General features: G+C 39.9%; 1 protein-coding gene across 2 annotated transcripts; it reads right to left on the bottom strand.

Annotated features, from left to right (window-relative positions):
• Window positions 1–556: 556 nt before the first annotated feature.
• On the bottom strand, window positions 557–11,977 carry rbbp5 (retinoblastoma binding protein 5). Of its 2 annotated transcripts, none has more exons than XM_073468286.1 (14): window positions 11,838–11,977; window positions 9,058–9,083; window positions 8,788–8,960; window positions 8,384–8,524; window positions 8,069–8,231; window positions 7,560–7,669; window positions 7,324–7,443; window positions 6,908–7,061; window positions 6,729–6,800; window positions 6,396–6,513; window positions 5,350–5,419; window positions 4,154–4,389; window positions 3,571–3,795; window positions 557–965 (listed from the first exon to the last, which is right to left on the bottom strand). In XM_073468286.1, exons 1-14 carry the CDS (start codon window positions 11,854–11,856, stop codon window positions 910–912), a joined length of 1,683 nt encoding a protein of 560 aa, XP_073324387.1. In that variant the 5' UTR covers window positions 11,857–11,977; the 3' UTR covers window positions 557–909. The 2 variants fall into 2 exon arrangements, with proteins under 2 accessions (XP_073324387.1, XP_073324388.1); XM_073468287.1 differs by having other exon boundaries at window positions 824–965; window positions 3,718–3,795; window positions 11,838–11,944.
• Window positions 11,978–14,055: the final 2,078 nt, after the last annotated feature.

Below are 14,055 nucleotides of genomic sequence, written 5' to 3'. Positions count from 1 at the left end.
AACAGTATACACATTTGTAAAAAATAAACTCCACTGTTACCAACAGTTGAGCAACAGGTGTTAAAGTGTGTTAACAGCTGTTGGGAAGTATGACTGCATTTGTGAAAAAAAAGGAAGCTGCAAGTAATCTGATGAATTACCTCCAATGATTGGCTAAGTTGCATTGTGGGTAATGTAGGCACCAGGTTTTGAAAAAGAAGATGAATGAGTGGAATAGTAAAGGTGGTATTTCTGATTCTGCTGTGTCGATTTTGATCATTTGTTTTTAAACTTAACGGTGTTATAGGAGTGCCACGCCAACGGACTGCGTTTCAAAACCTGCTTTATTTCTTTTTTCCGTCTCTTTATTTATGTATTTTTTCCTTCACTCTCTCCACCACTTACATACCATACTTGCTTACTTACTCTTGGTCCAAGACTCAACTTTTTTTTTGCAAATAAAACCTCTGATTTTCTTTATCCGGCTTTCTAACATCTAAATTTGCCTCAGAAATCCCTCATCTGTCAGGATCTACAGACATGTTTAGGCTTGCACACAGAACCACACAGCTGCATGTTATTTATAAATCAAAAATGTTTTAATACGTATAAAAACAACAAGAAAGACGTCACACACACGCACACACACACACTATCAGGATGCAGGCGTTCTATACATGATGAATCCTACAGAGACGGAGGACATGTGATCTCTACTGCGACATCGTGACTGCTTCACGCTCTCCTTGTCGGCTCCTGTCATTCATCCGGGCTGAGGAGTTTTCCTGTGACGCTGTGCTCTGATTGGAAGAGGAAACAGTCTGCACGTCAAACAGACTGCTCACTAACACAGTCTGTACATCGCTTCAGGCTTTGTGTCTCTTGGTTTAAAGCCCGTTGGTGATTCCTCACAGCTGTACACAGCAGCGATCAGTCCATCCCTCCGATGTCATGCTGTTTGTATGACTGCGAGACCAGACTCCCTCCTGAGGAACACAGATACAGTCAGACAGACACATCGTGGACAATAAAACTTCTTAGCTACTTAAATAAAGATCAACTCTCAAGTAAGTGGCACCAAAAGAAAAAAAAAGTACAAGTAGCTAATAAAGGCCGGTTAAAAACACTGGAGGAATTAACTGTACACAGATGTCATCAGACTCAGCATTCTGCTTTCATTTTCCCTTTTTCATTTACTGTATTTGCTTCTACTAGATCACACGCACGTATTTAATAATCAGCACTAAACACAAAGTACAGCTGAGGATGATTGGAAAGTTATTAGTTTTCAGGTATGACTTTAAATGCAATCCTGTTTTCATTGACTAATAATTTTATAATCACATAAATACTATGTCACTTTTTGGAAGCTGTTCAGTCACTATTAAAAAAAACGTTTAAAGAAGAAGACAAATGTTTTAATTAAAAAACATCTAATCCTTGATATGATTATAGAAATGAAAGAAAGAAACTAGTGGCTCTTGATATGCTCTCATTTTTAAAAAAGGGACAGTTCACCCTGGAGACATCTCTATGTCCTAATATCTCCAAAACTTGGCAACTCGCACCAAAAACCATCTAGATGAATGAATAAAACTTCAAGTAAGAGGAAAAATATGTAATTTTGATTTGAGGGTGAACAGTCTCATTTAATTTATCTGACAGAAAGAACATTGTGTCTCAAAATTTGGGAGTAACTACAAATTTGTTCCAGGATTTTTAAACCTAGGCCCTATATTAACATGTTTTGGTGTGTAAATGATTCATACTTACCAGAAGTTTTGGATTCAATCCATTAGTTTGCCTCAGCTGCAATGTAATCCTTTGGGGCAACTCTGACAATCAAAGCTATGTCCACTTAAAGTCCTTGTTTTTGTCACTGACAGGCTGAGGTTGTTACTCTAATTGTCTGACTACATTTCTGCAACGATGCCTCCAGAATTGTACCTTTTGTTAAAGTGTAAGATCCTCTTTTTAACCATAAACACAAGTCTTCATGTTCAAGGTAAAGTCTCGATCTGAAATCTTGTGAGGTGAGTTGTACATACCGATACCTTGACTTTGATACCAGTTCAAGAAAGACATTTTTCCGATACCAGTTCCATGAAATCCATTTTCCATGCTTCAAGACAGCCAATCACCAGCACTATTAGATTCTGGTAATGAAATTTGGTGCCAAATGACAAGACATTTTACAGTACTCAATAGAAGTATACCCAGCCCCACCTCTCTCCAATTCTGACCAACATTTCCCCCGTCAATTGCAAAAACAAACACTTGAGTGGACATACCTTTGACGGCCCCTCAAGGATTACGTTGCAGCCATTGCAGTCGGCTACAAGCTGAGGCAATGTACAGGACCAATTCCAAAACATTTAGTGAGTATGAATCAGTTAGACATGTTAATACAGTGCCCAAATTAAAAAAAATACCAGGATTCCCCTTTGATCTAACTGTTGGGGATTTTTTGATTGAAGTTCAAAGTAAGAGGAGACATTAACACCGACTGAACTTGTCATCACACATGTCTCCGACACACACAGAAACAGAAAAGACAGGACCTGAGCGGCGCTGCTACAGACACACGTTCATGTCACATGGCAAGCCCAAGGAGCGAGGTGGGAGCGGGAGCAGGAGGGTCAAAGGCCAAGCAGGAAGTAGATGTAGACTAGCCAGCTAGCCCGCAGGGAAACAAGCTGCACCATCCCAGTGTTTTCCACGTCAACACCCATCTGCCAACTACAGTCCAACTTTACCACAGTTTACAAATTAGTCAAAGTGAGGCTGAGGTTAGCAGAGGTTAAACAGTCATAAAGCCACAGTCTGGGAGGGATACAACTATGTATAATTTGATCATTAATAATAATGTTATGTTTCTCCCACTTTTCTGTTGTTTCTGATTTCTAGTTTTGTAAAGATTATTTTGTAAAATTTGAGTAGAATAACAACCTCTCTAAGGATCATTCTGGTGTTATTCAATATTTTCTCTTGGATTCTCCTTGTTGTCCTCATGTTGACTGCTTTTTTGTCACCTGCCTTTTCATTGCTTGTATTTTGGATATTTGGGACTTCTGCAAATTCAAGATCATTGGTGCCTTCTTGTTAATTCGGTTAAATACAAAACATTAAGATGTTTCTTTCCTGTAAAAAGCGTCAGTTTGTCGCGGCATCGTTGTAACAGCCTGTCTGTTCTCATGTCTAAAGTGCATCTTTCCTCCCAGCAGCTGTTTGAACACACTGTTTCAACTGATTTCACCATTTACACCAAATTTACTAAAGACTATAACATATTGACAGTAAGCATTTTGCAAATACAGTCAAAATTAACTAATGAAGCTACTTCTCTGATGCCAGCCTCTGTGTTCTGACCTCCAGACTGTGGCTTTACAGCAGGCGGGCCTCTGTCAGTGAGCTGGGGGGTTGGGGTTGGTGTGTGGGGGGGGTTTCACGTGAGGTTGAAGCAATACAGGAGGTAGGGTGGGGTGGGGTGGGGGGGTGCCTTGGAGACAGGCGGTGTCAGTCAGACTAGCAGGGCTGCAGGACTAGCAGAACTCCCAGACTCAGCAGCAGCAGGGGCAGTGGCGTGCTTACCTGTGGCCAGGCCCCCCTCTGCTCTGCCCTTCATCCCTCCTCCTCCTCCTACTCCACCTGGGCCAGAGCTGCCCAGGGCCTCCACGGGGAAGGAGGGCCGTTCGCCCCTGTAGGGCTTGGGCCTGAAGGGGAAGTCTTTGTCTTTACCTTTGGAACCTTTGGGCCGGCCTGCTGTCTTCTTCTTGGACTTGCCATCGCCTTTCACACCCAGCAGGGGGTGCACCTCTGAGAGGAGAGAGAGAGGGTGGACTGTTCGTCAAATTTAATTTAGAGACCTGTACTAAAACTCCCTTACATGCTAAATTCATCATAATGTACCTGATCATGTCATACTCACCACTCAACTGCTCTCAGTTTAATTTTTAACAACGACAGTTTTGTTTTAGAATTTGGGACGGCGCTACTTCTTGCTAAAACATTACAAGGGACAAAAACTTAAATTGGCTGTTCTCTTATACAACACTGTCTCTTATGTCCTGTATTGTAAGACAATGAAGTCTCAGGGTTCACATGGTGGGAACATTTTCAGTTACTGGCCTGACATTTCTCCTTGTGGGTGTATTTATTGTTGCGTTCCTCTCACCGTCACTGGGCACCCCCTGCAGTTCGATGGTGGTGGTGCGAGCCTTCTTCTTGGCTGGGCCTCCTTCAGATGAAGGCTGCCTCTGCTTCTTGTCGCCACCGGCCACCGCGTCCTCTGGGGTAGTAGTCTGGACCGAGGCGTCCGGTGGGGGGCCGAAGGGGTTTTCCTCTGGATCTTCCACCTCAGGAGCAATTGGCAGGTACAGCAGGGCCTTATAGTCCTCCAGCTCCTCATCACTACAGGACACAAACACAAGACGGTCAGTAGTTGAATTAAGTTTAAGGGATAATCAGAACTGTTCTGATGAATTTACAATTAAAATAATTGTAAATAAATAAATAAAACAAACTGTGGGCTAGTGCAATGATGCTAAAATCTGAGTAATGTGAGCGAGCCACTTATGATGTTTGTAGGGAAATCTGAGGGGAAGGTTTTGAACAAGCTGGAGTCAATTAATTGAAGACTTGTAATATTACTTGATATTACAAATATATGGATGACCTTCTCAGTGTCCTGAGGTGAACGGACTGAACTAGTTTAGATGTGACTGTTAACAAATGGACATGAGTCAAAAGAGAATCCTAAATTCTTAGAAACATTACACCGTGAGATAAGAAACTCGAGGAATGTTGAGATGTTTTGACAATAGGAGTAAGTTTCATATCTCTGTTTTGTCAACATTCATGTGCAGAAGTTTGTAATGTCATGAAGATATTCATAAAGAATCCTAGTCTGCTGGGATCATTAAAAGAAAGGTTCAAGTGGGTGCCTTTCTTTTAATTATCCTTTATTTAGATAGGCAACATTTGAAGGAAAAAGATGACGTCAACTCAAAGCATGATAATGAAAGATTGCAGTCAGAAAACTGAGATTATAATACTGAACTCTAAATATTTTTTCTTATTTTTCCATCTTTTATGACTGCGATAAAAATATTTAGAAAAAATATTTAAAAAGCTTAACTGAAGATCCACCTTTTTCCAGAAAAAGCTATTAACTGTACCTTGATGTAAGATTTATTTTATTGATTTGGCATACTGCTTTTAATTTAATCTTCCTACAGTATTTGTGAAGACACGGTTAAAGAGTGCTGAACCAGCAACAAGCTGGTTTTCAGTTAGGATAACATGACACTTGTCAGATCAGAGAGGGAACTTGTTTCACAGATGTTGCTGCACTGCGTTGTCGTTTCTCACCTGCTGCAAAAAGCAACTATGGGGTCAACGGTGGTAACGTCCACTTCTTCATCCTCTGCAGCGTCTGCACCTGTAACATGAGCACAAGTCCTTGTCTGAGACATCCAGAGAGAAGCAGTGAGAGCAGTAAAACCAGTAGAACAGGTGATGGTCAACCTTCAGTCTGGGTCACATTGTGATGGCATTACTCCAAATGTGTTTGATAATAATGTGGTTGTGTATGACATCAAGTAACTGATGTCTCAACAACCACCCTAATAATAAAAATAATTCAGGATGAGAGTATACAAGGAGTAAATGTTCTTTACTATTTCCGACTGAGAGGAAATGCAAACAGACTTTGGATTGGCACTACAAAATAAATCTTTGAGGAGAAAACTAAATGTTTTTCCAAAGATTTTAAAGAGATAAATCTAGAGCCATTTCACATATTTTCAAGTTGAAAGTAGCTTCTCGATGTCCTTTGTGTATTGCAATGTGAGACAATAATGTCCACGACAAGACATGAAAAATGTATTGAATTTAGCCTGTTTCCTGACAATTTTGTTAGATTATTTTCTGGAGTGAATTAGTATTTAGTTATATTTTACTTTATTTTTGAAAAGAGACACATATTGAGTATTATTCTGCAGGACTGAATCCAGACAGGGTGGAGCCTTAGTAGGTGGGTATACTGTATCTAAGTCACTGTTTTTAAACAAGTCTTGTAAATCACGTAAATATCCACAGCCATGCAGATTCAGTTCCATTGTATACTGCTCATACTGTTCATTACTCTGAGTAACTGATTTGGTGTATGTATATTTTGCTTTAACTTTATTGCTTGTTGTTGATGAAGGTTCTCAGTCATCCAGGTCATGGTAAATCTAGGTGCTGTCTCGTAGGCAACCTGAAACAAGTCCAGTTGCCTACGATACAGCACCTAGATGTATTGCTTGTTGTTTTGGTGTTTTGAAACCTGCCTAAGGATAATTCCTTGTATTTGGCAATTAAAGTAATTTTAATCTTGATTCTGATGTGGATGTGTGTGTGTTCGTGTTGTCTACCTGTCTGCTCAGGTTCACTCTTGTCTTCGTCCTCGATGTCAAATTCAGACTCTCGCTCTTCATACTCCACATTCTCATCCAGCTCTTTAAAGTCTGGAGCAAAAGCACTCCAGTTTTCCTGCAGACAAAAAGAGCAGTCACACATCAGTCACACAGCGACAACTGCTACAACAGCTTCATTAAAGGCCAAATTCAATCATTTTTTAAACCATAATATCGAACACAGAGCTAAATCTCTGAATATAAGCAGCGTGAGAGTTTGACACTGAAATAATCCGTCTGCGATGACATTACTTCATGTTCAACCTGCCTTTACTCTCACTGTCTACTTACCACTTGGTTCTGAGCCCAGATGGACACCACTCCACTGGAGATGGACGCAATAATCGGACGGACAGGATGCCACTGGACAAAGGTTAAAGTGAGATGGGTAAATTAGCTGTTTGTAAATAAAGGAAAAGACAAATCAATACAACTTAAAATACTCGTATACGAGTTGTTGACTTCCTTACAGCGACATCAAGCAGGAGCTCTCCTCTGGTTCCATGCAGGATCTTCACCAGGTTGCCGATGCTCTTTTCCCAGATGTAGAGGGCGTGCTGTCGGGCTGAACCAGCCACAATGTACTCACCATCACCGGAGAAACAGCAGCGCTTCCACGGAGTCCTGAACACAGAAAACACAGTTGGAGGACATCAGGGAATCAGTGGAAGAGACAGATGAAGTGCTACATAATGTAACACTTTCTCAGCAACTGTTAGCCTCACAAACTTTGATTTCAGGCACTGAAATTTCATCAGACCATGCAATATTTGCTGGTAGTTGCTATACTAGAAGAAGCTTGCCAATTACATCACTGCAATATAGCAACAGCGTAACAATTTCCCCAATAGCACATGTCCTCTGCTCTAGTCATTTGGTAAAGTACCTGTTGACCAGGTCCTGTAGTTTCTGCATGGGCTCAGGTTCACCGTCTCGGCCACAGGTCAGTATCTCCCTGCCGTCATACACCCTGATGATCCGGTCTGCTGTGTTTATGAGGAAACAACTGCACAGAAAACAGGACAGATGGACAAAAAAGAGGCAGAATTAGAGACAGATTCATAGTCCAGGCTGAGTTTATCATCCAGGTCTAGATACAAAAGACATTCTGTTGCCTCTCACCTGCCCTTGCGCGCAAATTCAATTGATTTAATGGCAGTGGTGTTGCTGGTGCCAGTTGTCACTCTGAAGGAAGCCACCAGCTCCTGAGTGTTTGTGTTCAACACCAGAATCTGCAACAACAGACAGAGGGAGATATATTGGTGAAGGAAAACAGCAAAAACACTGGACATCATTCCTAAAACACAAGGACAGTTTTGAGTGTAAAATGCATGAAATTTACAGTGTTTAGTAACTGTTTTTGTTATTTCATCTGATGAAAATTACTACAATTCAGGGGAAAATTGGAGCAGTCTATGTGGAGGGGTTTTTAACTTTCACTGATATCCGCCACTTTTTAGATTCTGCCAGTATAGGCACCAAAGGCAGTGCATTTCTATTTCTAATCATATACCTTTAAGCACTGATGTTTTGTCAATGTAAAATTAATATTAACTTATGCCGTCTTGAAGTACAATGGTGTGATTGAAAGGTGCACTGTGCGTAAGGTTTTGTCTATCAGAGATACTGACCTTTCCTTTGGCATTGCCGGTGTAGATATACTCCCCACGCCTGTCAAAAGCCGCCACCACATTCAGGTCTGAGTCGTCGTCCACAGGCAGGACAACATGTTTGGAGTCTGACAGAGTCAGAAGGACAGGGGCTGATTTCATGGGACACACCAGAACCTTGTCCCTAAAACAAAAAGATAATTTCTTGTGATTACAAAATAGGAACAAACGAGACAAATTACATGTGAAGTCACTTTTCATGGTGTATCAGACCCACAGCTGAACCTCAGCACATTAGATGGATTATGTACAGACAGATGCTATCAGGTCACTCACATGTCTCTGGGGTGGCACTGCAGTTTCAGGATGGGTGATGGGAAGCGGAACCTCTGGTCACAATCTCCAGTCAGGACGTCCCACTGCGAGACAATGTTGTCTGTGGAGGCGCTCACCAGCTTGTGGCCGTCTCGACTCCAGCTGCGCACACACACAAACATATGGCATTCTTTAATTCATCATAAAAAGTTATTCATGGTGTTGTTCTCAGTTGTTTACATAAAAGTGACAGAAGTAGTAGTGTGAAGAGTAAAAAAAAAAAAGAGTGCATGGTAGGGACATTCAAATCCCTCCAGTGTGGACAGGTAAAAGACGGATGTTTCTAAGTGTGCTGGTACATAAAATGGGACATGACCCAGGCAGTGATGCCCACACACCCTGCAGGAGTGTGTGATGAGTCTCACCATAAAGAGCAGACTGGGTGGATGTGTGCACTGATAATTTTAGCGATGCCCCGTGTGAGGAAGTCCCAGATAACAATGCGGCCATCGTTGCAGCCCACTGCCAGCAGGGTTCCCCAACGGTTGAAGGTGCAGGTGAGGGCCATGCTGATACAGTCCAGAGTGCCATCTGCCTCCTGACAACACAAACAAACACACAATTGATTTTCAGTCCACAAATATCACCCAGGGCTTCTATTAGGTTATAGCATAAATTAATGGCTGGTGACTTACCTCTGGATAGTTTTGCCCGAACGATTCTAGGAGAAAATAACAAAAGAGACAGTGATGAGAAACCGTTAACAGCATTCATACAGGACTATGTACTACGATGACAGCTGACTCAGAAACACAACCTGCAACTTAGCATTATTTCATTCTAATCAACACAGTACATATATTCTGTTTGGTGCAGCAGAGCACTACAGTCAAGGATTTATTTCATGTGGAAGGTATTCAGAAATGTATAAGGGAAAATTAATCTGAGATTTAAGTCACAAATACAATAAGATAAACGTATATTCAATATTAAAACTGGAATTAATTGAATTTTTCTCAGAAAAAAACACAACATTCTCCATAAATCAAGTGAAATATTTATGAGGATAACACTTAAAACAGCCTCCAAAGTCTGAATCAATAATTCATAAGAAAGATCTCTGAATTTACCCGAGGTTAGAAATGGATATTTACCAGGGGAAAAGATATCTATTTAATATTTTAAATGTGAATATAAAAGTAAAAGCAAAAAAATAAGTATATCATGCAGTGTTCTTATGTCAAAATAATAACAGAGCACTAAAGTAAGCGTTCATGTTGGCTGAGAACATCTGGAGAACAAAAATAGGTGTGAAACAGATACTACTCGACGGTTTACAATCAATTTTCACATACAGTCGTGGTCAAAAGTTTACATACACTTGTAAAGAACATGTATATCATGGCAGTCCCCAGTTTCCCAGTGCTTCTGATAGCTATCCACAAGCCTCTGGTTGTCCTCCTTTAACCTCCTTAACAGAATTGGTCAACTACAGCTAAATTCCTGGCACGGACTTGTTTCCTCAGCACAGTCCATGTGTTTTCAGTGGGGTTCAAGTCAGGACTTTGGGAAGAAAAACACCCCTCAATTCTACTCTGATTGAGCCTGATCGAACTGTACCCACGACCCAAATAATCTGGCTTCTGGATGATTTGAGGTTTTCCTGATGAATTTGGAGATAATCCTTCTCCTTCATTAATCCATTTAATTTTTTCAGAGCACCAGATCCACTGGCAGCAAAACAACCCCACAGCATATTTCCACCACCATGCTTTACAGTAGGTATGGTGTTCTTGAGGTTAAAGGCCTCACCTTCTCTCCACCAAAGATATTGCTGGTCATTGTGGCCAAACAACTCAATTTTTGTTTCATCTGTTTTCCTCCAGATGGTTTTTACTTTGTCCATGTTATCAGCAGCAAACTTTCTTTGAGTTATAAGGTGCTGCGTCTGGAGCAAAGGCTTCTTTCTCACACTGCAGCCTCTCAGCCCATGGCAACGCAAAACACGCTTGACTGTGGACACTGACGCCAGTGCTCCAACAGTTTCTAATTCATTGCAGACTTGCTCTTTGGTGGTTTTTGGTTGACTCTTGACCATCCTGACCAATTTTCTCTCAGCAGCAGGCGACAGTTTGCGTTTTCTTCCTGATTGTGGCAGTGACACAACTATGCCATGCACTTTATACTTACAAACAATTGTTTGCACAGTTGCTCTTGGGACCTTTAACTGTTTTGAAATGGCTCCAAGTGACTTTCCTGACTTGTTCAAATCAATAATGCTCTCTTTCAGATCAGTGCTGAGCTCCTTAGACTTTCCCACTGTAGTGTTTGTGGCTGAGTCTAGTGGGTGTATCAAACAAGTCGTATTAAAATGGGCCCAGAAAAGTCATCAGTCAATCATAATCACTCAGAGGAAGTTAAGAGGTCATGCTACTAAGAAAATGTGATCAAAACAACTTTCTATAATCACCTAAACTGGTTATTCAAGTTGCTGTTTTTATATTTTTGACGCAGCAGATTTGGTAGTATTTTCAGAAGACCTATAATAAATTAATTATTGAACCAAACTTCATGAAAGCATTTGGTGACAGAGTAGTATGTGTTTCACTCATTCCATCACAGAAAAATGACTCAAGACTGCCATGATATACATGCTCATTACAAGTGTATGTAAACTTGTGACCACAACTGTATGTAACCCTCTTATTTTGCTCTAGCTCAACTAAAGAAGCACAGTACAGAGACTTGTCAAACCTGACCCACATTAGAAAATAAGCTAAACTGACTGGTTAACACTCAGATTTAGATATTATTCTACTCCTCAAAATTGAAATAAAAAAGTGACATCTAACTGATTTTCATTCATTCATTCACACTTTACAGACTGTAGCGTTTTTTAAAAACATCTCTATATTTAGACTCATTAAATCTGGACGAGGTTAGCACAAAAACCCTCTTTAGGTCTGTGAAACATTAATTTTACTTGTATAGTTGGTACATTATGTTTCCTAAATAGTAACGTTGCACCCTATGGACCAGCTGTGTATCTTTGTAATTACCCATGGTCCTAATAACGTTAGGATCTAGCGGTCCGTACTTGGTGAAATATTAAATATAAAAAAAAATATAAAATATTTTCCAGTTAAGAAACGTTTAATTCAAACACAATAAGAGACCATGTAATGTATGTGGGGCTAATGTTAGCTGACAGTTATCATCTTTGCTTCCATTTCTATAACCAGCGCTTATATACAGACTCGGACGAAACCTTAGGAACAAATTTAAGCTAAACAATTTAACAGAAATTGCGAAAGTGCGATTCCAATAACACATGTATTTATTTTATTGGACTCGTATCGGTTGCTAGTGACATGCTAGGCTAACGTACAATGCTAACCATAACAAGTACACCGCGCTGACGATGTACGAAAAAGTCAAATAAATTGAATATAAAAAAAACATTTTTGTTAATTACCGAGCAGTTCGAGATTCATTGTTCCACGACAGAGGATCCAAATTTCCTTAACGACTTGATTTCTCGGAGTATTTTACTAAATTTCGCTCGTATTTACTTTCAGCTGCGACTGCCCGAGAGACTGGCGCCGAGCGTTCTCTGAGGACCCCAAACAATGCGACCTGGAATATGCCTGAACCAAATAAAAGGTGCATTACTGCCACAGATAATGCCTGATTAGAGGAAAAAAAAACAGTTCCTATTTCTTTCAAGTAGACCACAAATCTGTTATAACTCCCTCCTTTAAGATCACATAAATGTATTATGTCAGTGCATTTAGATAATACCTGGACTACTGACAATGCTCACACAGATATGGATGTTTGCCTATTAGATGTGTTATGTCTTATTTAGTTTAATGTGTCCCAACTCAACCTTGTTTTTGTTTATTCTCTCTAGTTGTTCTCCAGTTTTGGAAGAAGTACTCTGCAAAATTAGTACTTCCAAAGCGTAAAAGTACTTAGTTACTGCATTAAGGGATAAGTAATAGTAGGATAAGTAATAGTAGTATTAGTTTTCATAATCAAGATATAGAAATACCAACAGTAAAAGGACTGAATGGGAAGATTTTCCAATTTCAGAATAACATATATTCTATTGTTGAATAATAATTATTCATGCATTTACATGTACACCAGTTTCTTATGTTGCAACTGGTGAAGGTACAGGTGATATAAAGTACTTCATACACTGCTTCTTAATGAGTTTTACTCCAAGGATCAATAAAGTCTCACTGATATACATCATAATATATATTCTGATTATATTTTGTATAATTTATCTGAATCGGAGTAACTATGGTTTTCAGATCACATGAATATATTGAAGTAAGAAGTTAAACATTATCCTCTGAAATGTAGCAGAGTTAGTATAAAAAGTACGAGTACTTCAATCAAGTATCAAGGACATATTTAGCCGTGGGGGTTCCTAACAGGTTAATCCAGTCCTGACACTTATTCTGAGTGGATAAAAGCTGCTGCCAACATCACCATGCAGAACCTGACCCTTGACTCCTACACATACACTATCTTTATGGCTTCAGTGTACATGTAACTCTTTACAGGCCTTAATGTACATCCATGCGTGGGAAACATTCAGATGTCACACAGAGACCTTACACACTGTCCTATATTCTGAAACAACCAGTTGTGGCTGCTGGTGCTGCAGGATCCGGAGCTGGAGCTGCAACGACCGCCCACAAGCGACTTCCTGTCTTCACAATAAAGGCCTGACAGAAAACATTGAGTGGCTTCTTTTATTGTGAATCAAGCACCAACCATTAGAAGATGACAATTTTAATGATAAAAAATATTGAGAGATTTATTTCCTGGTAAAAGAACAGGTGTTATTTCTTTCAAAATTCCTCCAAGTTCTTGTTGTGTAAATTCACTGAATTTGTCTTGAAGTTTGGTTTTCCCTGTATATGTTAGATAAGATAAGATAAGATAAGATGTTCCTTTATTGATCCCCCTTGGGAGAAATTCACAGGTAACACAGCAGTACAGAGTACTAATAAGTAGCAAAGAATAACATAACAATTGAATAAAAATATAATAAAAACTATTAGAATAAAAATAAGCATACTTTATACAGTAACTGTCCTTGATGTGTGCAATATATAATAAATGTGAAATAGATGTGACTGTGCAAATGTGCAATGTGCAGGGATCTGAGATATTAAATTAAATAACAACAATGTGCAAAAATGTGCAGGGCTCCTGAGATAATAAATAACAACAGAACAAAAAACAATCAGTCTTTAAGTGACAGTGAAGTGTAGTGAGTTCTTAATCAGTGGAGAAAGGAGGTGTTGGGAGCTGTGGTGGTGGTGTTGTGTCGTCTGATCGCTGATGGTATGAAAGAGCCCCCCAAGCGCTTTGAGGCACGTGGTTGGATGAGTCTGTGGCTGAACGTTATGTACCACATATACAACAGTGTAGCCCCAGTTATTTATTACGATTACATGCAAGCAAGGAAAAGAAAGGAGAAATAAAGTACTGCAAAAGTCAACCATCCAAAGGTGGTACTCAGAAGTACTCAGATCTTGTAGTTGAGAAAAATACCACAGTGTAGAAATACTGTGTTACAAGGAAAAGTTCTGTGCACTCCAAGGATGTAGTAGCTAATGGCAGAGACTGTAGGCTCTCACAGCTGTCAGTCGCTCCCCTAACTGGATTTG

The sequence above is a fragment of the Pagrus major genome, chromosome 6 (assembly GCF_040436345.1).
Source record: "Pagrus major chromosome 6, Pma_NU_1.0".
NCBI classification, from domain to species: Eukaryota; Metazoa; Chordata; class Actinopteri; order Spariformes; family Sparidae; genus Pagrus; species Pagrus major.
This window is presented reverse-complemented; position numbering and strand designations above follow the sequence as displayed.